This window comes from Leptopilina heterotoma, unplaced genomic scaffold, assembly GCF_015476425.1.
Source record: "Leptopilina heterotoma isolate Lh14 unplaced genomic scaffold, ASM1547642v1 Lhet_31, whole genome shotgun sequence".
NCBI classification, from domain to species: domain Eukaryota; kingdom Metazoa; phylum Arthropoda; class Insecta; order Hymenoptera; family Figitidae; genus Leptopilina; species Leptopilina heterotoma.
In genome coordinates, this window is record NW_025111011.1 from 1,427,931 (window position 1) to 1,453,078 (window position 25,148).

General features: G+C 21.7%; 1 protein-coding gene across 4 annotated transcripts in view; it reads right to left on the minus strand.

Annotated features, from left to right (window-relative positions):
• Positions 1 to 25,148, minus strand: part of LOC122504669 (hormone receptor 4) — a 299,547-nt gene that overhangs the window by 41,507 nt on the left and 232,892 nt on the right. Inside the window, exon 1 of one of the 4 annotated variants that reach the window (XM_043615863.1) lies at positions 8,706 to 9,080. The exons of the other annotated variants lie outside the window; for them this stretch is intronic. Within the exon in view, the coding sequence (XP_043471798.1) occupies positions 8,706 to 8,745 (40 nt within the window). The 5' untranslated portion in view covers positions 8,746 to 9,080. Of the gene's footprint in view, positions 1 to 8,705; positions 9,081 to 25,148 lie in introns of those variants that run through there. 4 annotated transcript variants of the gene reach the window in all.

The following is a 25,148-nucleotide window of genomic DNA, read 5'->3' on the forward strand; positions in this document are numbered from 1 at the left end:
CTCCGAGTCGAAGACTCGGAGTTATCGATATCTTCATGTTTTGTAATAATTTAAATATTCACAAAATTTTTCAAAAAAAAAAAAGAAATTAAACTATTTACAAAAATTTGAATAAAATCCTTCCCAAGAATTCAATTATTCTTACAAGTATTAAAAATTTTCACATGAATTCAATTATTTTCATAAATAATAAAATTTTTCCCAAGATTTCAATTATTTTTAATACAATTTTAAATAAATTCCTGAAAAAATTTTATTTTTAAAATTTTTTTACAAGAATTCAATTACATTTCAGAAAAATAATGAAATTCTTTGTTGAAATTAAAATATTTTCAAAATCTACTAATTTAATGAATGTTCTTAAATAAATTCAATTATTTTTAAAAAAATGTATAATAAAATGCGTTGCGAGAATTCAATTATTTTCATAAATAATACAATTCTTTACAGGATTTCAGTTATTTAAAAAAAAAAGTTATAAAAAATTCGTTGCAAGAATTGAACTATTTCATAAATAATAAAATTTTTCGCAGGACTTCAATTATTTAAAAAAAATGTAATAAAAATTCTTTATAAGAATTAAATTTTTTTCTGCTAAATAATAAAATTTGTTTACAGGATTTCAATTATTTTTAATAAAATTTTAAGTAAATTGTTCGAAAAATGTAATTATATTCAAAATTATTCAAAGTTCGATTATTTTTGAAAATTCATGCTATAATGCTTTTAATATTCAATTATTATTGTGTAAAATTTTAACTGAAATTCATTTCTAAATCAATTTTTATTATAGAAAATTCCATACGAGAATTTAATTATTTAAATAGAAAAATAAATAATTTTTGGAATAAATAAATGTTTTTTAAAATTGAATCCTCATAAAGAATTTTATCAACAAATTTTTAAATAATTCAATAGTAGAGTTATATTGAAAATGATTGAATTGTGGAAAATTTTTGAAAATAATTGAAATTTTGACAAGAATTTTATTAAAATTTTCGAAAATAATTGAATTTCAGAGAAGAATTTTATTATTTTTAAAGATAATTGAAATTTTGATGTGACATTTTTAAAAATTTTTGAACATAATTACCAAGTTGAAGTCCACAACGTTTATCAACGAAAAAAATTTTTTACTTAGTAAATAAATTAAAAATTAGCAGCAATATTAACCCAAAAATATTTAGAAAAAAAAGATTGATGTTTATATTTTGATAATAATTATTTTACAATTAAATATTAAATTAAAAATAATATTTGAAAGTATTAAATAAATTTTTTTCGTTGATAAACGTTGTGGAGTTCAACTTCGTACATAATTGAATTTCTACGAAGAATTTTGTTTCTTTTTGAAAATAATTGAATTTCTGCAATTATTTGTAACTTTTTATAAATTCAATTTTTTTCCAGTACTTTAATCAAAATTTCCTGAAATTTATTTGAATAAATAAAATAATTTGTTTAATTAAACATAGAAATTTATTTGAATACAGACATTTTTTTGAATAAATAAAATAATTTGTTTAAGTAAATATAGAAATTTATTTGTTTTAAAGAAATAAAATAATTTGTTTAAATAAATAAAGAAATTTGTTTGAATAACGAAATTTATTTGTTTAAATAAATAAAAAAAAATTTTTTTCATATAAATAATGGCACGAAGCGTCCGCGCACAATTACGCAATGGAATGAATCCACAAGTTTTGAACGTTCAAATGAACAAAACACTTTTTATTAGAAATGTTTTTATAACTTATTGTTTGCAATAAAAATTAAAAACTTAAATTTTACACTTAGAAACTTTATCATTCATTTATTTTATATCGACAAAAAATTATTGTAATAAATATTTAAAATTAAAGAAGAAAATAAATAAATTTCGTTCATTTGAACGTTCAGAATTTTAGGATCATGCAATGGAAAATAATGAAAGTTCTTTTTTGAGTTAAAAATAACGCAAAGTTTCGAAAAAAAACGATGTAATTTAAAAGTTTAAACTTAGTCGACTGTGTTTAGACTTTTCACTTTCACTATAATTTTAGAATTAGTCGGCTATTAAAAATTGTGTACCTCACTGATGCTGGAATTGATTCTCAGGTCACTGAACCAACAGCCATAGTTTATTTTAAGAATCTTTTTTCAAAATCCTCATCGTGAAAAAAATTCTCTTTTTTTTAAATCCATTCTAGTCTTTTTTTTTTGAAATGTATCGAAAAAAACTAGAAATAATTTTTTTGAAAATTAAAATGGGTAGAAGAAAGAAATAATATTGAAACGTATTGGAGAAAAGAAGAAATAAAGCTGAAAATAAAAATAAATCTGAAAATTAAAATAAATAAACTGAAAATAAAAATATGAATAAAAAAAATAAACTAAAAATATAAATAAAAAAAGGAAACATAAAACTATTGTTAAAAAAAAGGAAAAATAAATTTTAAAAATCTTAAAATATTGTGAAAAAGGAAAAAGAAATAAAAAAATCTAAGAATATAAATAAAAAACTAAAAATATTATGAAAAAAAGAGAAAAAATTGAAAATGTCATTTAACTATCAATATTTTTAGTTTAAATTTATAAAACTATGTTTATTTTCTCAAAAAATAAAAAAGAGGGTAAATTCAGCATAAATTATAAAAGAGAATTTGATTCTCGTTGAGGAATGAAAAACTTTTCAAGACACGAGGGACAATAAATTTTCGATTGACGATGCGAAATTTTTCAGAAAAAAAAACTTAAAAGTTCGAAAAATGTCGCAATTGGGAATTGAAGCGTAACATTTTTCATGGATGTCTATTTGAAAGGTGGTGGAAGGAGGGGTTACGAGGTACCCCCCACACACAACTCAGGTTATTCCCAGTTTTCTATTGCTTACGTAATTCGGTTCTATGGAATCGCAATGATTCCAATCGCTAACTCGACCCCGAGTATATAGTTGGGTAACAACACTGCTGACTCTTCCTGTTCACAACTTATAAGTCGGAAGAATTAAAATGAGAAAAAAAAAGTCAGCATTGCTTTGAAAAGTTGCGCATTTTCACATATAAAGCAAAACCTAGAGAGAGAAAGAGAGAAAGAAAAAAAAACGAGACGTCAATTTTAACTCACAAGGAGATTTTATATAAATTTCTTTTTCTATAATATATAAAGCAGACTTTTTGAATTTATTTATTATTATTTATATTTAATTTAATAATAATAATAATTTGATTTAGTATAACAATAATACTCTCTACATTTTGAATTAGTAATTAAATGATTACTAATTTGAATTAGTGACTGACTTTTTGCTTTTGAATTTGTAAATTTTACTAGTACACTAGTAAAAATTACTGTTTATTAGTCAAATTTACTAATAAATTTGTAGAAATTACCATTAATTAGTAAAATTTACTAATTTACTAACATTTTGCTAATAAATTAGTAAAAATTGCTATTTATTAGTAAAATTTAATTTTTTTTAGTATTTAAAAATTTTTTTTTTCTATAAATTTAGTCTGTAAATAAAATTAGTAAATTTTACTAATAAATTAGTAGAAATTACTATTAATTATTAAAATTTACTAATTTACTGACTTTTTGCATTTGAATTAGTAAATTTTGCTAATAAATTAGTAGAAATTAAATAAATTTGTATAAATTACTATTAATTAGTAAAATTTACTAATTTACTGACTTTTTGCATTTGAATTAGTAAATTTGGCTATGAAATTAGTTGAAATTACTATTTATCAGTAAAATTTAATTTTTTTTTAGTATTTAAAACTTTTTTTCATCTATAAATTTAGTCTGTGAATAAAATTAGTAAATTTTACTAATAAAATTAGTAAATTTTACTAATAAAATTAGTATATTTAACTAATATATTAGTAGAAATTAATATTTATTAGTCAAACATACTAACGTACTGACTTTTTGCTTTTGAATTAGTAAATTTTACTAGTAAATTAGTAGAAATTACGTTTTTTTAGTCAAATTTACTAATAAATTTGTAGAAATTACCATTAATTAGTAAAATTTACTAATAAATTAGTGCAAATTACTATTAATTATTAAAATTTACTAATTTACTGACTTTTTGCATTTGAATTAGTAAATTTTGCTAATAAATTAGTAGAAATTACTATTTATTAGTAAAATTTACTTCCGATTAGTATTTAAAACGTTTTTTCGTCTATAAATTTAGTCTGTAAATAAAATTAGTAAATTTTACTAATTAATTAGTAGAAATTACTATTTATTAGTCAAACTTACTAATTTACTGACTTTTTGCTTTTGAATTAGTAAGTTTTACTAGTAAATTAATAGAAATTACTATTCCGTACTAAAATTTACTAATTTAATTAATTTCTGTTTTTCAATTAGTATATTTTACTAATAAATAGTAATTAATAATGTTTAGTTAATTTAGTCAACATTTTTACTAATTCAAATTTAGAGAGTAAGTTAATAACAATTTAAAAAATCATAGTTTTTGAAACAAAAAGAGTAAGAAGAATTATTATTATTATTAAACTAGTAAATTAAGAATTTAGTTTTTACCAAATAAAAATTATATTATTATTAATACTAAACTACTAAGTTGCGAATTTCGTTTTTACTAAATTATATTTAAATTATTATTATTATAATTGCCGTGATTGCTAAATTTCTAAATTACGAATTTAGTTTTTACTAAAATTACTAATTCAGTTTTTACTAAATTATTATTATTACTAAATTACTAAATTAGTAATCTACTTTTTACAAAATTAAAATTAAATAATTATCAATACTAAACCACAAAAATACGAATTTAGTTTCTACTAAAATCGCTAATTTAGTTTTCTTTTCCAAATAAAAATAAGTTGCTAAAAATTATTTTTTCTCTTACTAATTAAAATAATGACTAAATAATTATTGTTTAAATTATTATTTATTTTTTTATTCTTTAATTTATTGCACTCATCTTTTGCCAAATTTAGCTATAAACAAATAATTGTAAAATATCGTTAAATTATTATACTGAGTTCAAGTTTAAAATTTTTCATATAACATCTATTTATATAGGTACAAAATTCATAACATTTTTTTGGTAATAATTTTCTTCTGAGAATTTAAATAAAAGAAAACAATTGTTCGTTGTTTGTCAATAAAAAATAAAAATCGTAGCTAATTTGAAAAGATAATTTTTTCATAGGCAATTAATAGTATGTAAATTATGTTAATTTGCATCTGACACTTTCTCGTCGTGTGTAAACAGATGTTACATTGACATTAAAGTATAATATAGTAAGAAATATAATTAGTAATGGATAAAGTTTCTTTCTTCTTCTTTTTTTAAGAAAAAAAAAAAGAAAATAAATATTATTCTTGAATTTTCGAGGTTATGTCTACAATTAATTTCAATATTTTGTGTGAAATATTCGAAATTTCCGAATGTGAAGGTTTTTTAATTTTCAAAGGTAAGGCCATTGGATTCAAGGCCTTGTCGAATTATTTATTATGCATTTTTTTTTTTTTAATAACTACGTCATAAATATATTTTCATTATTATTTTCATTATTATTTAATTTATTTATTTATCATATATTTTTTATTTCTTACTTTTTTTTATATTATTTATTATTTCTTTCTGTATTTACTGTTTATTTATTTATTTATTATTTCTTATTTATTTCTTATTTCTTATTTAATTTTTATTATTTTTTATTTATTTCTTATTTATTACTATTTCTTATTCATTATTTCTTTCTTAGTCTTTGTTTATTATTATTATTGTTATTATTATAGCGATTTTATATATTTTCCTTATAAATAATTCATTTGCTATTATTTTTTCTTTTATTTATTTATTATTATTTTTTCCTTCTTATCTATTTATTATTATTTTTTTCTTATTTTTCATTTATTATTTCAAATTAAAATTTTTTTTTCACTTCCAAATATTTTCAATTACATTTTTGGAAAAAATTTTTTGAAAATAATTTTTTAACAATAATAATAATAATTTATCATTGTAATTACTCGAATTATGCAATAAAATTTAGATCATGCGCCTGACTATAGAAGTCATTAATCCCAATTCTCCCCCATTTTTAAAAACATCGAATGAAAGTAGTCTTGTTCTATTTTTAAAATAATTTTTTGAATTTTTCGTTTTTTTCTCTTTTTTTTTTCATTTTTAGTGATACGAAAGCGAGAGTAAGTGAGAGAGAGAAGGGGGAAGATTTACAAACTAGAACGGTATTTTAGTATACAAAAATAAACGAAAATGAGGGCAGCTGCTCTATTCTATTTTAATTTATTTTGTTATTTTATTTGCATTTTTTTTCTCTTGTTCAAATCTCAAAAAAAAAAAAAAAACCTTTCTTCGACATTGAAGAAGCAAAAGTGATTTTTTTCCTTTCGTTAAAAAAAAAAATACATAATTCTTGTGGATGAAGAATTAAGTCTCTTATGTAATTTTATATAAACGAAATGTTTGCCATTTGTATTAAAAATAAATATTTTTCGAAATTTTACGCATTTTCAGATTTAACGTTTATATATCATGTTTCTTTTGTAATTAAGATTAAATACACTTGGCAAACTATTTTTAGATTATTTCAATGCAACTTGTGTTCTTAATTTGAGTATATTCTATTTTCGAAATTAGAATACATGTCACAGTTAAGAATATATTTTATTTTTGAATTTATTCTATATTTAGAAATTCGTTCTAAATTCAATCAAATTATAATAATAATTATATTTTTTCCTTTTTTGTCTTTTTTTTTGTTTCTTTCCTTTTTTTTCTTGTTTTTACTTCAATTTATTTATTTAGTAATTAATTATTATTAATGCTAAAAATTTTGTAAATGAATTATTTTTTTTGAACGGTATATATTTTTAACTGATAATATATTCAATTAATAATGTTTATAATTAATTAGATTTTTAATTCGAAATATTTTTAATATATAACGTTTCTAATTAATAATATTTTTAATTAATTATATATTTGATTAATAATGTTTATAGTTAAAAACGTTTTTAAATAAAAATATTTTTAATTCGAAATATTTTCAATCAATATCGTCTTTTAGTTCATATTTTTAATTAATAACATTTTCAATTCGAAATATTTTTAATTAATAACGTTTTTAGTCAATAATATGTTTAATAAAAATATAGTTAATATTTATAGTTCATGAGGTTTTTAATTAATCTTTATAATTAGTAACATTTTTATTAAATAATTTTTTTATTTATTTATTTTTTATTTCTTTTTTTCTATTTTTCATTGATGCTCAATATCTTGATGATAAATTGAAAGTAACTTTCGTCGCGAGCATTCATTACAACAAAAAATCATCAGCCAAAATTTTTATTTTAATTTATTTTTTTGAAAACTTTTTCGAACAAATTGCATCGTTACATTACTTATATATATACGACAACAGTTAGCAATTGTGATTTGTAATTAGCGAAGCGTGCAATTGTGAAATCGCGTCGACGGTGTTATTGACCCGAAGGCCGATTGTGGCGTATATAACAATCGTGATCTCCAAGTTGAAATATGTAATTCGCCTTAAAAATTATTGCAATGTCGTTTATCACACAAAACTTGAAAAAAACGTGATTCAAATTTTTTTCTCTTGAAACAAAAAAAGAAAAAAAAAGAGGCGTGAAAAAGTTTCATAATTTCAACTTTTATTTGAGGAGAAAAATCGTAAGACAACGTTTCCGAATTTTTTCTGTTCGTATCTACTTTTAGTTTCTGTTAATCAAATTCGATTAATTTTAATAATGGAATAACTTAAATTCGATTAATTTACATGTAATTTAAATAAATAAAAAATAAATAAAATTTTTAACTAATATTATTTGTCAATAAAAATTTTTTTATTTAATATTTTATTTTTTGTTACTTGTATATTTTGAATGAATAATGTTTTTTAATAGTAATGTTTGGAATTAATAATATTTTTAATTAATAACGTTTTTATTTAATAATACGATTAGTTAATAATATTTCTAATTAATAACATTTTCAATTAATAATATTTTTAATTAATAAAGTTTTTAATTAATAATACATTTAGTTTATAATATTTCCAATTAATAATATTTTCAATTAATAATACATTTAGTTAATATTTATAGTTAAAAACATTTTTATTTCAAAATATTTTTGATTACAAATAAATTTAGTTAATTTTTGTAATTAATAATATTTTTAATTAATAATGTTTTTAATTCATAATATTTTTAATTCTTAATATATTTAGTTAATACTATTAATAGATTAATACAAATATTATAAAAATATTTATAAATATTATTTTTAATGTTTTAAATTCATAATTATTTTAATTATTAATATATTCATTAAACACTATTTTTAATTATATCAACATTTGCAATTAATAAAAACCCCAATTAATTTAATTCACCAAATCAAAATTTTATAATTTACTTATATTACATAATCAGAACAAATATAATTTAAAAAAAAGAACAATACGAACAATTTATTGTTAATTTTTCAAAATACGTTTCTCTATTGCCACATAAAATGTTATGTATACAGTAATTTCACTATCTTCAGAAAATTATTGTTATTTGTTATTTTTATTATTATTATTCAAAGTGTTTCTGAAGATAAGAGGAAGTAAAAAAGAAGCAAAAAAAAAGAAAAAAAGAAGAAAAAAGTGTGTGAAATATAAAGGAAATGAGATTCCTACCCAAGTGTCGACCCTGTAGTACACTCATTTTGGCGCACATGGTAAAATCACTATTTCATGTGGAAGCTTTCATGTCATGTTTCGGTGAAAATCTTGACTTCATCAAAGGCAGTGAAGCCGGCGCCTTATAGAAATGAAACGAGGCGCAAAATAATCCATCCTCAAACATTTCTACATGATTTAATCCATAAAACACAAATATACATATCACGTTCACTATAAAATATCCTCGTAAAATTCAATGTTGCATTTCATTTTTTTCTTCATTATTGAAAAAATATCTTGTTTTGTCATTTCATTTTTTTATGTTCACACTCTTGAAACGGAACAATTTTTTTTTAGTATCCTTTGGCACTTTAAAGGGGATTTTTCACTAATTTCACTTTTTTTGGGGGGGGGGGGGGTTGAAAAAACTTTGTTTTAGTTTTTAACTTTTTACTTTTGGTTTACTTTTTGATCCTCTGATTTTTTTATTTATATTTTTCTCCCTTTTTTCTTATTTTTACCCTTTTTATATTTTTCACTCTTTGTCCCTCTATTTTATATTTTTTTCCATTTTTTTATTTTTCACTCTTTTTTCTGACCCTTCTTCTTATTTTTCCCTCTTTTTTTTATTTTTCACTCTTTGTCCCCCTTTTTTCCCACTTTTTTATTTTCCACTCTTTGTCCCCCTTTTTTTCTTCACTTTTTTTTTATTTTTCACTCATTTTCTCTCCCTTTTTGTATTTTTCACTCTTTTTTCGACCCTTTTTTCACCCTTTTTTTTGTTGTTTAAAAAGTGTTTTTGTTAAATTTTTGAGAAAAATGTAAAAATGTGGGGATTGAGGAGAAGTAAATATTGTACACGAGTATAACGGTGAAGGCGGAACGAAATAAGAAGTCGAGGTAGAACGGAAGCACACGACGCGAACTGTGAAAATAACGATGTGAACGCGAGGAACTTCCCAAACTTTTTGGGGACGGCCTGATTGTTGAAACGGTCACGACGAATCATGGATGCCGTTTATTCATGGAGGTGGTGGTACCAGTGACCTCGATAATGTTTGGCCCTCCAATCGAAAGGCCCCAATGCCAAAAACTCGACTCTCGCACACGCATCGCGCACCGGTCCTTTCAGAAACTTTCACTCTCTCCAAATTTTTGTATCTTTCAACTCTCTCGTCCATGTATTTTTCTTGCACTTACTCCAAAATTCAATTTTACAAATTTTTTTTCCCTTTTTTTTTGCCATTTTTTGGGGGAAATTTAGAAATTTACCCCAAACTCTCTAAGTGTGATTTAGTAAAAAAGTTTACATAAATTAGTCACTGACTTTTTTCTTTTTAATTTATACATTAATACATTTTAGTAATAAATTGGTAGAAATTACTATTTATTAGCAAATTTACTAATAAATCAGTAGAGATTTCTATTTTTTAGCAATTTTATTAATAAATTAGTAGAAATTATTATTTATTAGTCAAATATATTAATTCAAAAGCAATAAGTCGGTCACTAAAGTTTACTAATAAATAGTAATTTCTACTAATTTATCAGCATCTCAAATTACTGGTAATTTTAATTACAAAAGCAAAATTACAAAATTAGTAAAGTCAGTCGATTAGTAAAGTTTACTAATAAATAGTAATTTCTACTAATTTATTAGTAAAATTTACTTATTCAAAGGCAAAATGGCAGTCAATTATTAAATTTTATTAATAAATAGTAATTTCAACTAATTTATCAGTAAAATTACTACATCAAAAGTCAGTTAAATACTAAATTTTACTAATAAATAGTAATTACAACTAATGTAACAGTAAAATTACTAATTCAAAAGTCAGCCAATTAGTAAATTTTAATAATAAATAGTAATTTCTTCTAATTCACTAGTAAAATTTACTAATTCAAAACAAAAAAATCAGTGACATTTTACTAATAAATAGTAATTGCTACTAATTCATTAGTAAAATTCACTAATTCAAAAGAAAAAAGTCAGTGAAATTTTACTAATAAATAGTAATTTCTACTAATTTATTAGTAAAATTACTAGTGATTTTTAATTACAAAAGCAGAAAGTCAGTCAATTAGTAAAGTTTACTGATAAATAGTAATTTGCACTAATTTATTAGTAAAATAACTCATTCAAAAGTCAGTCAATTAGTAAACTTTACTAATAAATTGCAATTTCCACTAATTTAACAGTAAAATTACTAATTCAAAAGTCAGCCAATTAGTAAATTTTAATAATAAATAGTAATTTCTTCTAATTCACTAGTAAAATTTACTAATTCAAAAGCAAAAAGTCAGTCAAATTTTACTAATAAAAAGTACTTTCTACGAATTTATCAGTTAAATTTCTAATTCAAAAGCAAAAAGTCAAAGTAGTAAATTTCTCTATTAAATAGTAATTTCTACGAATTTATCATTGAAATTACTAATTCAAAAGCAAAAAGTCAGTCAATTAGTAAATTTTATTGATATATAGTAATTTCTACTAATTCATCAGTAAAATTACTAATTCAAGAGCAAAAAGTCAGTCAAGTAGTAATTTTATCAAATAAATAGTAATTTCTACTAATTTATGAGCAAAATTTACTAATTCAAAAGCAAAAAGACAGTCGAGAAAGCAAAAAGTAATTAATTTTGCTATCAGTAAAAAATAACTGAATAATTAGTAAAATTTGTCGAACTGAATGAATTAAAAGAAACTATTGAAACATCTGTTGTTTTTAACTGACAATTAGTTGGTTCTAACTGACAATTAGTTTTTTGTTAACTGATTCAAATTTAGAGAGTAATATTAAAAAGGAACAATTTCTTTGAAGGTACAAAATGGAACATTACATAAAATTTTTACTATCAATTCTAAAAAAAAAACAGAAAAAATAATAAAAAGGAAATAAACATGTTACAGTTTTAATAAACAATCTCTGTATCTGGAGACACAATATACCACTAATTACAAATTCCCATTCTCTAATTACATCCGCAACAATCCATCTCCGTATTCACCTGAATCAATACATAACCAATTATGTAAGTAAAATTAGTCAGCAAAAATAATTAATTGACATCTAAATTTATACCTCACTCATACAAATAATAATTTCTCTCTCTCTCTCTCTCTCCCTCTTTTGAGATCCGACTTTTGTACCTTCGACAATAAAATTTCCATTGTGCAAGGAAGGAAGGAAAATTGCAATTACTATTGAAGAGGAAATATTTTTGTACATATTTATTTTATGTATTTATAATAAATTGTATATTTGAATCAATAAATTTAGTATTTGAAGAAAATAATATTTATTGACAAATAGAATTTATTAAAATGAAAATTACTTGGTACTAATAAATATTCATTTGACAATAAACAAGTAATCGATTATTTGAATTAATAACATTTTTTTCAGCGTATATACTTTTTTGTTTTTATTATTATTACTATTTTTAAAAGTAAGTTACTAATGACACTTATTTTGTTAAAAACCACTTATTGTACTATTTTTTAACTGAGATTTTAAATACTAATTTATTTAGTTAACAAATTATGTCTAAAGATAAACTTAAATAAATTAGACCTTAAAAATAGCAATTCATTTATAGTAATTGTCAAACTTTCTAGATTCAATGGTCTGATTATAAATAATTAAGAAATTGAATATTAACGAACAGATGGAGATTCAATATGGAGATGCTGTTCTCCACCTCAGAACGCCAAAGTCACCGCTAGATGACAGCTCGGCTCCTTCTTGGAATTTTCACTGCCATCTGGTGGTGACCTTGGCGTTCTCAAGTGGAGGAATTAATCCAACATTTTATCAAACATCTTCTTTTCAGTTAAAAAATTTTATTTTGAAAATAATGAAATTTTTTTTCAGTTAAAACTTTAAGCAAATTTTAAATTTCGTATTAAAATAAAAAAAAACTTTTAGCATCCTTTTCTGTAGAATTTAAGAAAAAGTGTCAAGAGAACAACTTTATGAAACTTTTTAGACCAATTTCTAAATTCAGTCTGAGGTTTGCACTGATAATAAGTCAATTTCCACTGAAATTCACATTAAGAGTAAAATCCCGAAAGATTGAGAGAAAGATTTTTAAAAAAAGCACGTGAGAGAATGATGTGTAAAATATATGCGGGGGAATATGAGGTCAATTTTTCGAGTGTTTCACTTTTAACTGATAAAGAAAGTAACGAAAGTCAGCGATGAAAGTTTCGTAGGACCGGCAGGTGAGAGTATTTATAATATATATATATATATATATATATATATATATATATATATATAAAATCGGTGTATATATACAATATATATAGTTATATATATACATGTCCGTAAGAAGATCGTCATTTTGCGGGCATGCATTCTGGTCGAAAGTAAAAGTAAGCGAATGCTCTCTGCGCGACAACCTCGTAATTCGGATATAATGTGAATACCGGTTTTATTTGCACGTCTTACAGATTCCAAATGAGAGAAGAGCCGATCTCGCAAGTGTCACTGTCAGGTTCATTAAAAATGTCACTTTTACCGTATGTGGAAATCGCCATTTTTTCTCTCTCTTTCTCTCTCTCGATTTATTTTATTTTTCTCTCATTTCATGGAGCAAAGTAACTTTCAAACATTATTATCGAGATGTGTTGGTTTTTTTTTCTCCTTTTTTTCGGTGTTTTTCTCTTACGTAAGCGAAAATTGTAATTTATTGTTTCTTTAATTGCTCTCTAAATTTGAATTAATAAAAATGTTTACTAATTTGAAATTAGTGACTTTTTGCTTTTAAATTAGTAAATTCTACTAAGAATTTAGTAGAACTGCCTTAATTTTTAAATTAGTAAAGTTCTCTAATAAATGGTAATTTCTATTAATATATTAGTAAAATTTACTAATTCAATGTTTACTAACAGTAAAGTTTACTAATAGTAAAGTTAACTAGTAGTAAAGTTTATTGATAGTAAAGTTTACTAATAGCAAAGTTTACTAATAGTCAAGTTAATTAGTAGTGAAGTTTACTGATAGTAAAGTTGACTAATTATAAAGTTTACTAATAGGAAAGTTTACTAACAGTATAGTTTACTAGATAACTAGATAGTTTACTAGTTAACTAGTAGTAAAGTTTACTGATAGTAAAGTTTATTGATAGTAAATTTTACTTATAGTAAAGTTTATACTGATAGTAGCGTTTACTGATAGTCAAGTTAACTAGTAGTAAAGTTCACTGATAGTAAAGTTTACTGACAGTCAAGTTAACTAGTAGTAAAGTTTACTGATAGTAAAGTTTATTAGGGCAAAGTTTACTAACAGTCAAGTTGACTAATATATTAGTAAAATTTCTACTAATTTATTGACTGACATTCTGCTTTTAAATTAGTTAATTTTACTAATAAATTAGTAGAAATTACTATATGTTAGTAAAATTTAGAGATTTTTGCTTCTGAATTAGTAAATTTTATTAATAAATAGTAATTTTTACTAATCTATTAGTAAAATTAGTAAAAAAATAGTAATTTCTACTAATTTATTAGTAAATTTTACTGATTCAAAAGCAAAAGCAAAAATTACTAAATTTTTCTAATAAATAGTAATTTTTACAAATTTATTAGTAAAATTCACTAATTTAAAAGCAAAAAGTAAATCACTAATTTAAATTAGTAATCATTTTTACGAATTCAAATTTAGATTGTTACATTTAATTAATTCATTCTCTAAATTCGTTTTATTCTATTAATTCAGTATTTTAAATTTAATGAATTTTTTTATTTAAATTATTTTCCATTTAATGAAAATATATTTCATTATTATACATTGAACTTTTGATTCGAAAATTTTGTTTCTTTTTTGAAAAGAGTATTGTTTTTTTTAATGAACGAAATTCATTCTTTCGACAAACTCAATATTATTCTTTCAACGAGATTTGTAGCACTATAAATGTTTTTCCACGCACTAAATTGAATTTCCCGTAATAAAAATCAGTTTTCATAACTCAAAATGATGATTCTGACATACTTCCCGATTTCCACTCATGAAAAAGCAATTCTAACACTAAAGTTTAATTAGATCACTGCGTGTATTTCACCCCAATTGACCCACTTTCTCGTTCGCAGTCTAATTTACGTTTCTCATTCTTCAAAAAAAAAAAAAATAATAATAATAACATTGCGAATGATGCACAATTTCCCATCCTCCCGGGAGCACTCTTTATATATTGAAAAAAAAGGAAAATAAATAAAAAACACGAAAAATTTAGTATTTTTCTCCGTTTCGACTCTGTTTCGCATTCCGGACAATCAGTTGAAACGACTTTGTGCAACGCGAATGAAACGAAAATTATCAAATAAAAGGGAAGTAATTTTATTTCTCCTCACATACACACTTTATATAGTTTACGGACGTATTTGTCTTGATGGAGCACTTTTATATAATATATCAAAATACTTTTTTTTTATATTTTCATCCGAATTAGTAATTTTCTGCTTAATATTGAAAACTACCAATTTTTTTTTTCGGAAACTACTAATTTTATTGTAAATTATCCGCTAATTGAAATTGTAGAGTTTCACTTTTTATTTAAAAACAATCTCGGAAACAATTTTACTGTAAGGATTTTACACTAATTTTTTAGTAGAAAATTACTAATTTTACACTAGTAAAATAAAAATAGTAATTTTCTTTTTCTACCACTCTCTAAATTTGAATTAGTAAAAATGTTTAGTAATTTGAATTGGTGACTGCGACTTTTTGCTTTTGAATTAGTCAATTTTACTAATAAATAGTAATTTCCACTAATTTATTAGTCAAATTTACTACTAGTTAACTTCACTATCAGTAAACTTGAAACTAGTAAATATTAACAAATTAGTAGAAATTACTATTTATTAGTAAACTTTGAATTAGTGAATTTTATTAATAAATTAGTAGAAATTACTATATATTAGTAAACTTTACTATTAGTTAATTTGACTGTTAGTAAACCTTACTGTTAGTAAATTTTACTATCAGAAAACTTTACTACTAGTTAACTTGACTGTCAGTAAACTTTAATTTTAGTAAACTTTACTATCAGTAAACTTAACTACTAGTTAACTTTACTGTCAGTAAACTTTTCTACTAGTTAACTTTACTACTAGTTAACTTGACTATTAGTAAACTTTCATATTACTAAACTTTATAATTAGTAAACTTTCCTATTAGTAAATTTTATAATTAGTAAACTTTACTACTAGTTAACTTTACTGTCAGTAAACTTTACTATCAGTAAACTTAACTACTAGTTAATTTTACTGTCAGTAAACTTTTCTACTAGTTAACTTTACTACTAGTTAACTTGACTATTAGTAAACTTTACTGTTAGTAAACTTTCATATTACTAAACTTTATAATTAGTAAACTTTCCTATTAGTAAATTTTATAATTAGTAAACTTTACTACTAGTTAACTTTACTGTCAGTAAACTTTACTATCAGTAAACTTAACTACTAGTTAATTTTACTGTCAGTAAACTTTTCTACTAGTTAACTTTACTACTAGTTAACTTGACTATTAGTAATCTTTACTGTTAGTAAACTTTCATATTACTAAACTTTATAATTAGTAAACTTTCCTATTAGTAAATTTTATAATTAGTAAACTTTACTACTAGTTAACTTTACTGTCAGTAAACTTTACTATCAGTAAACTTAACTACTAGTTAACTTTACTGTCAGTAAACTTTTCTACTAGTTAACTTTACTACTAGTTAACTTGACTATTAGTAAACTTTACTGTTAGTAAACTTTCCTATTACTAAACTTTATAATTAGTAAACTTTCCTATTAGTAAACTTTATAATTAGTAAACTTTACTACTAGTTAACTTTACTGTCAGTAAACTTTACTATTAGTAAACTTTACTACTAGTTAACTTAACACTCAGTAAACTTTACTACTAGTTAACTTAACACTCAGTAAACTTTACTACTAGTTAACTTGACTATTAGTAAACTTTACTGTTAGTAAACTTTTCTAGTAGTAAGCTTAACTATCAGTAAACTTTGAATTAGTAAATTTTACTAATAAATTAGTAGAAATTACCATTTATTAAAAAACTTTACTAATTCAAAAATTAAGCCAGTTCTACTAATTTCTTTGTGGAATTTACTAAATCAAAAGCAAAATGTCACTTACTAATTAAAATTAGTAAACACTTTTACAAATTCAAATTTCGAGAGCACAAAATTAGCAACTAATGCTCACTATTGGTAATCCTTATTCAATTGGTAAACTAAGCACTCTTTCAATTAGTAAAAAAATACCAATTCAGATATGTAGAGAGTAGATTTTTTTGGAAAAATTAATTTTTCCTTTCGTTTTGTAAATTTTTTTTTAGAAATTATATACATATGATTATAGAATTTTGAAAAACAAAGAGAAACACGAGTTTTCAGTGACTTTTCTAGGCAGAGAAATACGTCTAGCCTAGTCGCGAGTACATGCGTATATTCCTAAGTAAAGTGTAGGCTGTAGAGTCGCTCGTACCAGCACACTGTGAGCGGTCGGCCATGGCATACTTACTAATGTCAATCACACCGGCATGCACTCTTGCACGTAGTTGCAAAAGTATTGTGCGCAGCTGCATGTGTTTGTGCATATATATATATATATGTTCACTTGAGATACATAGATATACTTTTATGCATCTCTCTCTATTTGTATGTGTAAAAGTATTCTATACACTTGTATACGCGATATACATGGATTTTTAGCTGTATGCATGTACACGCTTCATACATATTTACATAGTCTATCTTATTCCTATTATATGTATATGCATATACATTTCACGTATATGCAATAAAATCCACATATTAAAATTTATTTTTAAAGAAATTTATAAGAAGAGGTTTTTTTTCGATATTCTACAGTCTAAATTTGAATTGATAGAGTTTTACTAAAAAATTAGTAAAATTTTACTAATTTTACTAATTTAACTACTAAAACTAATTTTACCAATTGCTAGTCATCTATTTCGCTAAATGAATTATTGAAATTGTTTTATCGATTTTTAATAAAACAGTTCTGCTAATTTTTAGTAGAATAAATTCTGCTAAGCAATCAGTAAAATTCTACTAAAGTTAGTAAAATTTCACTAATTGTGAAATAACATTGTTTTAATAAAACCGTTCTACTAATTTTCAGTAGAATTCCACTAAGCAATTAAGAAAGTTCTACTAAAAATTACTCTCTACATTTCAATTAGTAAAAATGTTTGACAATTTGAATTAGTAACTGACTTTTTGCTTTTGAATTAGTAAATTATATTCATAAATAGTCATTTTCACTAATTTATTAGTACAATTTACTAATTCAGAAGCAAAAAGTCAGTCACTAATTCAAATTAGTAAACATTTTTACTAATTTAAATTAAGAAAGTAGTAAAATTTCACTAATTAATAGTTAGTCATTAATTAGTAAAATTTTACTAATTTGACTTTTAATAAAACATTTCTACTAATTTCTTCTAATTCTACTAAGAAATTAGTAAAATATTAGCCAGGGCTCGGATTGTACGACTTTTTCGACGTTTTTTTTTTAAAATGCGACTAATCGCCTTTGTTACCATTTTTCAATTACTTTTTGACTTAAATTTGAAATAGCAGAAATCTTTTTTTTGTAAACTATTTATTATTATAGTACTAAATAATAATTTTCATATTTCATTAATTCTGTCTGTCCACACTTAGAAGTTATATTCCCGTTTCTTAATATTTTTCTAGAAAATTTTCAATTTTCAAAAAGAAAATAATTTGCACCATTTCTATTTCTTAATTACAATTATTACTTTAATAAAATTCAGTTTCTTAAAAATGAAGGAAAAAAATGTTTAAAACTTCTATTTGTCAATTACAAAGTTTAATTGAAAATTAAATTAAAACTTTTTAAATTTTTAGAAAATAAAGGAAAAAAATTTACTCAAAAAAATGTTCTGCTACATTTATTTACGAATTTCTTTTAAATTATTCGAAAACATCAATAACTTCTTTTTTAAATAAATATTTAATTATTATTTTTCCATAGGAATTAAAATTCGTCAAAAGATAAGAATTCAAACCTTTTTGAAATTCAACAACTTATAAAAAATTGTTATAAAACATGAAGAAATCGAGTCTTCGACTCGGAGCAATCGATATCTTCATGTTTTATAATAATTAAAAAATAATAAAAAAAAGTAAATTTTTAAATAAATAATAATCAAATCGATTATTTGATTCATTCCAGTATTTTTTTGCGTTACAAAATTAATTATTACGATTAAAAATTATTTTTGTGTTTCATCGTAAATATAAAAAAAACTATGTTCTATCGTCAGTTATTCGCTCAAATGTAGTTTTTTTTAATTATATCGACAAAAATATTCAAAAAAACAAAAGAAATAATTATTTTTGTTTATTATTCTATAGGATTAGTAAAAATGGTTAGTAATTTGAAATAGTTACTGACTTTTTGCTCTTAAATTAGTCAATTTTACTAATAAATAGTAATTTCTACTAATTTATTAATAAAATTTAGTAATAAGTAGTAATCTCTATACTAATTTATTAGTAAAATTTCATAATAATTAGTAATTTTTATTACTTTATTTTATTATTAAAGTTTACTATCAAGTAGTAATCTGTTTGTAGTATATAAATTGTCTTTTTTAGTTAAAAAATAGTCTTTTTTTTAGTTCAAAAATAATGTAGTGAGAAAAATAATTATTTATTATTCCTTAAAGAAATTTTTTGGAGAAAAAAAGTTTTGGATTTTTTTGAGAAACTAATTTTTTAAAATTAGTAGAATTTTTGCGACTAATTTGCTTGGTGAAAATTCACTAATTTAATTAGTAGAATTTTGTCTAATGTGATTAGTTCATTAATTTACTCTCTAAATTCAAATTAGTGACTGACTTTTTGCTTTTAAATTAGTGAATTTTATTAATAAATTTGTAGAAATGACTATATTTATTAGTAAAATTTAGTAATTTTTTCTTTTGCTTTTGAATCAGTAAATTTTACTAATAAATTAGTAGAAATTACTATTTATTAGCACACTTTACTAATTCAAAAGCAAAAATCTCTAAATTTTACTAACATATATAGTAATTTCTACTAATTTATTAGTAAAATTTACTAATTTAAAATCAAAAAGTCAGTCAATAAGTTAGTAGAAATTTTACTAATACATAATTATTTATACTAATTTAGCGACTGCCTCTTTGCTTTTGAATTAGTAAATTTGACTAAAAAATAGTGATTTCTACTAATTTATTACCTAGTAATATTTACTAATTCAAAAGCAAAAAGTCAGTCAAATTTTACTAATAAAAAGTAATTTGAAGTCATTTAATTAGTAGAATCTTTGACAAATTTAATTAGCAGTATTTGGAATAATCTAGGTAATTAGTTGAATTTTGACTAATTTAATTGCTGGAATTTTTAGTAATTTAATTAGGAGAATTTTGACAATTTTAATTAGTAAATTAGTATTTAGGTAATAAATTAGTAATTTATAGTAGTTAAAATTATTGGTAGTTAAAAATGATTTGACTACAACAAATTGTAGTCAAAATGATTGATAGTTGCAACAAATCGCAGTTCTAATCACTATAGTATAGTTACAATCAATTGTACTTACAAACATTGGTAGTTAAAAAATAGATAGTTAAAGCCAATAGTTTTTAAGTTTTAATAGTTCTAATAGTTTTTAATGATTCTAGTAGTTTTTAAATAGTTAACGCACAATTTTATATTCTTAGGAAAATTGTGTATTAGCTATAAGTTTGTCGCTGCCGCAATTTTTTGTCCCTGAACCTTTCAGTTTTGTCGAATGCACGCCCTTAACCCTCGACTTTTTATTACAAAGCAAAGACGTAATATGCTTGTTCTGCAATAGCGCGTTTATGCCTTTCGCAAATGCAATCGGCTAAGCCAATCGCTTATTTTTATATTTGCACTCACGTTTCATGGGCAACTAACTATTCAATAGCTTTTCTCGCAGATATAATACATAAGGCTGTAAAAAAATTAAATCTTACTCTCAAAAATGGACTTAATCTGGATTTAAATTCAACTCTCTGAATTCGAAATTTCGATTAAATTATACTAATTAATAGTAATTTCTACTAATTTTTTAGTAAAATTTAATAATACGAAAGCAAAAAATCGGCCAATTAGTAAATTTTACTAACAAATAGTACATAATTTCTACTAATTTATTAGTCAAATTTACTAATTCGAATTTAAAGATAAAAATAAGGTACTTTTCAATTTTTTCTGTTTGTTTACTGAACAGTATACATAAAGAACAGCGTCCAATAGTATATAATTATAAAAAATATTAAATTATAAAATAAAAAAAAAAAATTAGTAAAATATGCGAAAAATATGCGAAAACTTATTGATAGCAGTACGCCCATGAAGTTTCTTGAGGGACAACGTCGAGATAACTCTTATCTGTTGACCCGCTCGTAATCTGGTGCAAGGTTTGATGCACTTGGTTTAATTTTCTTGTTTGACAACGATAATAACTCTTATATGATTTAGCAACAATAAAAACTCTCCATGATCTCTTTTCCGTTTTCAAATGTCTTCAAGGAAACACTATTTTATATTTAATCCGAGTCATTCTATTCATTTCTCTTTTAAACTTTTCCTATCTTTTATGAAATAACTCGTGAGACAATCATTATAAATATAACGTATTTGTTAATTTGCATTTTTTTAACAAAATTTCATTTTTTAATCAAGACTGTATTTTTTTTATTAAAAATTCATTTTTTAATCAAGACTGCATTTTTTTTTTTATCAAAATTTCATTTTTTTATAAAAAATGCATTTTTTTATCAAAACTGCATTTTCTTATCAAAATTTCATTTTTAATCAAAATTTCATTTTTTATAAAAATTTCATTTTTTAATCAAAACTGCATTTTTTGATCAAAATTGCATTTTTTAACCAAAATTTCATTTTTTAATCGAAACTGCATTTTTTTTTATCAAAATTTCATTTTTTATAACAATTTCAGTTTTTATCAAAATTTCAGTTTTTAATCAAAACTGTAATTTTTTTATCAAAACTGCATTTTTTTATCAAAATTTCATTTTTCAATCAAGACTGCATTTTTTTTTGAAAATTTCATTTTTTATAAAAATTTCAATTTTTAATCAAAACTACATTTTTTAATCAAAATTGTAAATTTTTTATCAAAATTGCATTTTTCAATCAAAACTGCATTTTTTTTGAAAATTTCATTCTTTATAAAAATTTCAGTTTTTAATCAAAACTGTAAATTTTTTATCAAAACTGTAAATTTTCTTATCAAAATTGCATTTTTTAATCAAAATTTCATTTTTTAATCAAAACTGCATTTTTTTATCAAAATTCCATTTTTTATTAAATTTTCAGTTTTTTAATCAAAACTGCATTTTTTTATCAAAATTTCATTTTTTATAACAATTTCAGTTTTTATCAAAATTTCAGTTTTTAATCAAAACTGCATTTTTTAATCAAAACTGTAATTTTTTATCAGAACTGCATTTTTTATTTTAAATTTCATTTTCAATCAAAATTTCAGTTTTCAATTATAACTGCATTTTTTAATCAAAACTGTAAATTATTTATCAAAACTGCATTTTTTAATCAAGACTGCATTTTTTTAATCAAAACTGCATTTTTTTGAAAATTTCATTTTTTATCAAAATTTCATTTCTTAATCAAAACTGCATTTTTTTTATAAAAAATGCATTTTTTTATCAAAACTGCATTTTCTTATCAAAATTTCATTTTTAATCAAAATTTCATTTTTTATAAAAATTTCATTTTTTAATCAAAACTGCATTTTTTGATCAAAATTGCATTTTTTAATCGAAACTGCATTTTTTTTTATCAAAATTTCATTTTTTATAACAATTTCAGTTTTTATCAAAATTTCAGTTTTTAATCAAAACTGTAATTTTTTTATCAAAACTGCATTTTTTTATCAAAATTTCATTTTTCAATCAAGACTGCATTTTTTTTTGAAAATTTCATTTTTTATAAAAATTTCAATTTTTAATCAAAACTACATTTTTTAATCAAAATTGTAAATTTTTTATCAAAATTGCATTTTTCAATCAAAACTGCATTTTTTTTGAAAATTTCATTCTTTATAAAAATTTCAGTTTTTAATCAAAACTGTAAATTTTTTATCAAAACTGTAAATTTTCTTATCAAAATTGCATTTTTTAATCAAAATTTCATTTTTTAATCAAAACTGCATTTTTTTATCAAAATTCCATTTTTTATTAAATTTTCAGTTTTTTAATCAAAACTGCATTTTTTTATCAAAATTTCATTTTTTATAACAATTTCAGTTTTTATCAAAATTTCAGTTTTTAATCAAAACTGCATTTTTTAATCAAAACTGTAATTTTTTATCAGAACTGCATTTTTTATTTTAAATTTCATTTTCAATCAAAATTTCAGTTTTCAATTTAACTGCATTTTTTAATCAAAACTGTAAATTATTTATCAAAACTGCATTTTTTAATCAAGACTGCATTTTTTTAATCAAAACTGCATTTTTTTGAAAATTTCATTTTTTATCAAAATTTCATTTCTTAATCAAAACTGCATTTTTTTTATCAAAACTGCATTTTTTTATCAAAATTTCATTTTTCAATCAAGACTGCATTTTTTAATCAAAATTTCATTTTTAATCAAAATTTCATTTTTTATAAAAATTTCAGTTTTTAATCGACAATGCATTTTTTGATCAAAATTGTAAATTTTTTATTAAAATTGCATTTTTTAACCAAAATTTCATTTTTTAATCAAAACTGCATTTTTTAATCAAAATTTCATTTTTTATAACAATTTCAGTTTTTATCAAAATTTCAGTTTTTAATCAAAACTGTAATTTTTTTTATCAAAACTGCATTTTTTTATCAAAATTTCATTTTTCAATCAAGACTGCATTTTTTTTTGAAAATTTCATTTTTTATAAAAATTTCAATTTTTAATCAAAACTACATTTTTTAATCAAAATTGTAAATTTTTTATCAAAATTGCATTTTTCAATGAAAACTGCATTTTTTTTGAAAATTTCATTTTTTATAAAAATTTCAATTTTTAATCAAAACTGCATTTTTTAATCAAAACTGTAAATTTTTTATCAAAATTGCATTTTTTAATCAAAATTTCATTTTTTAATCAAAACTGCATTTTTTTATCAAAATTCCATTTTTTATTAAATTTTCAGTTTTTAATCAAAACTGCATTTTTTTATCAAAATTTCATTTTTTATAACAATTTCAGTTATTATCAAAATTTCAGTTTTTAATCAAAACTGCATTTTTTAATCAAAACTGTAATTTTTTTATCAGAACTGCATTTTTTATTTTAAATTTCATTTTTAATCAAAATTTCAGTTTTCAATTAAAACTGAATTTTTTAATCAAAACTGTAAATTTTTTATCGAAACTGCATTTTTTAATCAAGACTGCATTTTTTTGAAAATTTCATTTTTTATCAAAATTTTATTTTTTAATCAAAACTGCATTTTTTTATCAAAAATTTTTTTTTTAATCAAAACTGCATTTTTTTAATAAAAAATGCATTTTTTAAGTAGTTTTTATTGGAGAAATTTTCCTAAAATTGAGATTGTAATTCTTTCGATCAAAAACATTTACATTATTTCTTACTTCGTTTTTAATTTATTTCCTTAATTGCAGTTTGTTTTATTTGTTTATAATTGTAATTAATTACTTTGTTTTTCTTATTAAAATTTGATTCTATATTTTATTTATTTGATTATTAACATTTTTTTCTTATTGAATTTCTTAATTCTATTGTAACAATCACGGTGGCTGCGTGGTAACACACATGTCATGTGTCTCTAGGGGTATAGGCTTCGATCCCACATGCGTGAGAAAATTTTTATTATTATTATTATTATTGAATTTCATTTTATTATCATAATTATTTCTCTCTCTTTATTAAATTAAAAATTAATAAATAATTATTTAATTTCCTTTGTTATTATTATAGTTATTTTTTATAATATTTTTTTTTATTTGTATCATAATTATTTTTTTCTTTTTTTTCAATTTTTTCAACATTTTTCATAATTATTTCAGTTTTTTCTTCTATGTAAACTGACAATTTGTTATAATCTTTTGTCCTTCTTGCGGAATAAATAAGCAAATTATTGACGCTTCCGCGGAAATATCTCAAAAGTTGGCAGACTCGTTCAGAAAACAACAGCCACAATCATGATTCAACCTTCTAAATGCTTCGGATCAACTTTGTTATATAAAATACTTTATGAATGTATTTTTTATGTATTTATTTATTTATGTTTTTTTAATTTTTTTTAACCTAACTTTGTTATTTAACTTATTTCTGAAATTTACAAATTTTCATTTTATAATTGAAACAAAATTTTCATTTGGTTCAAATAAAGCAAATTTTTATTTG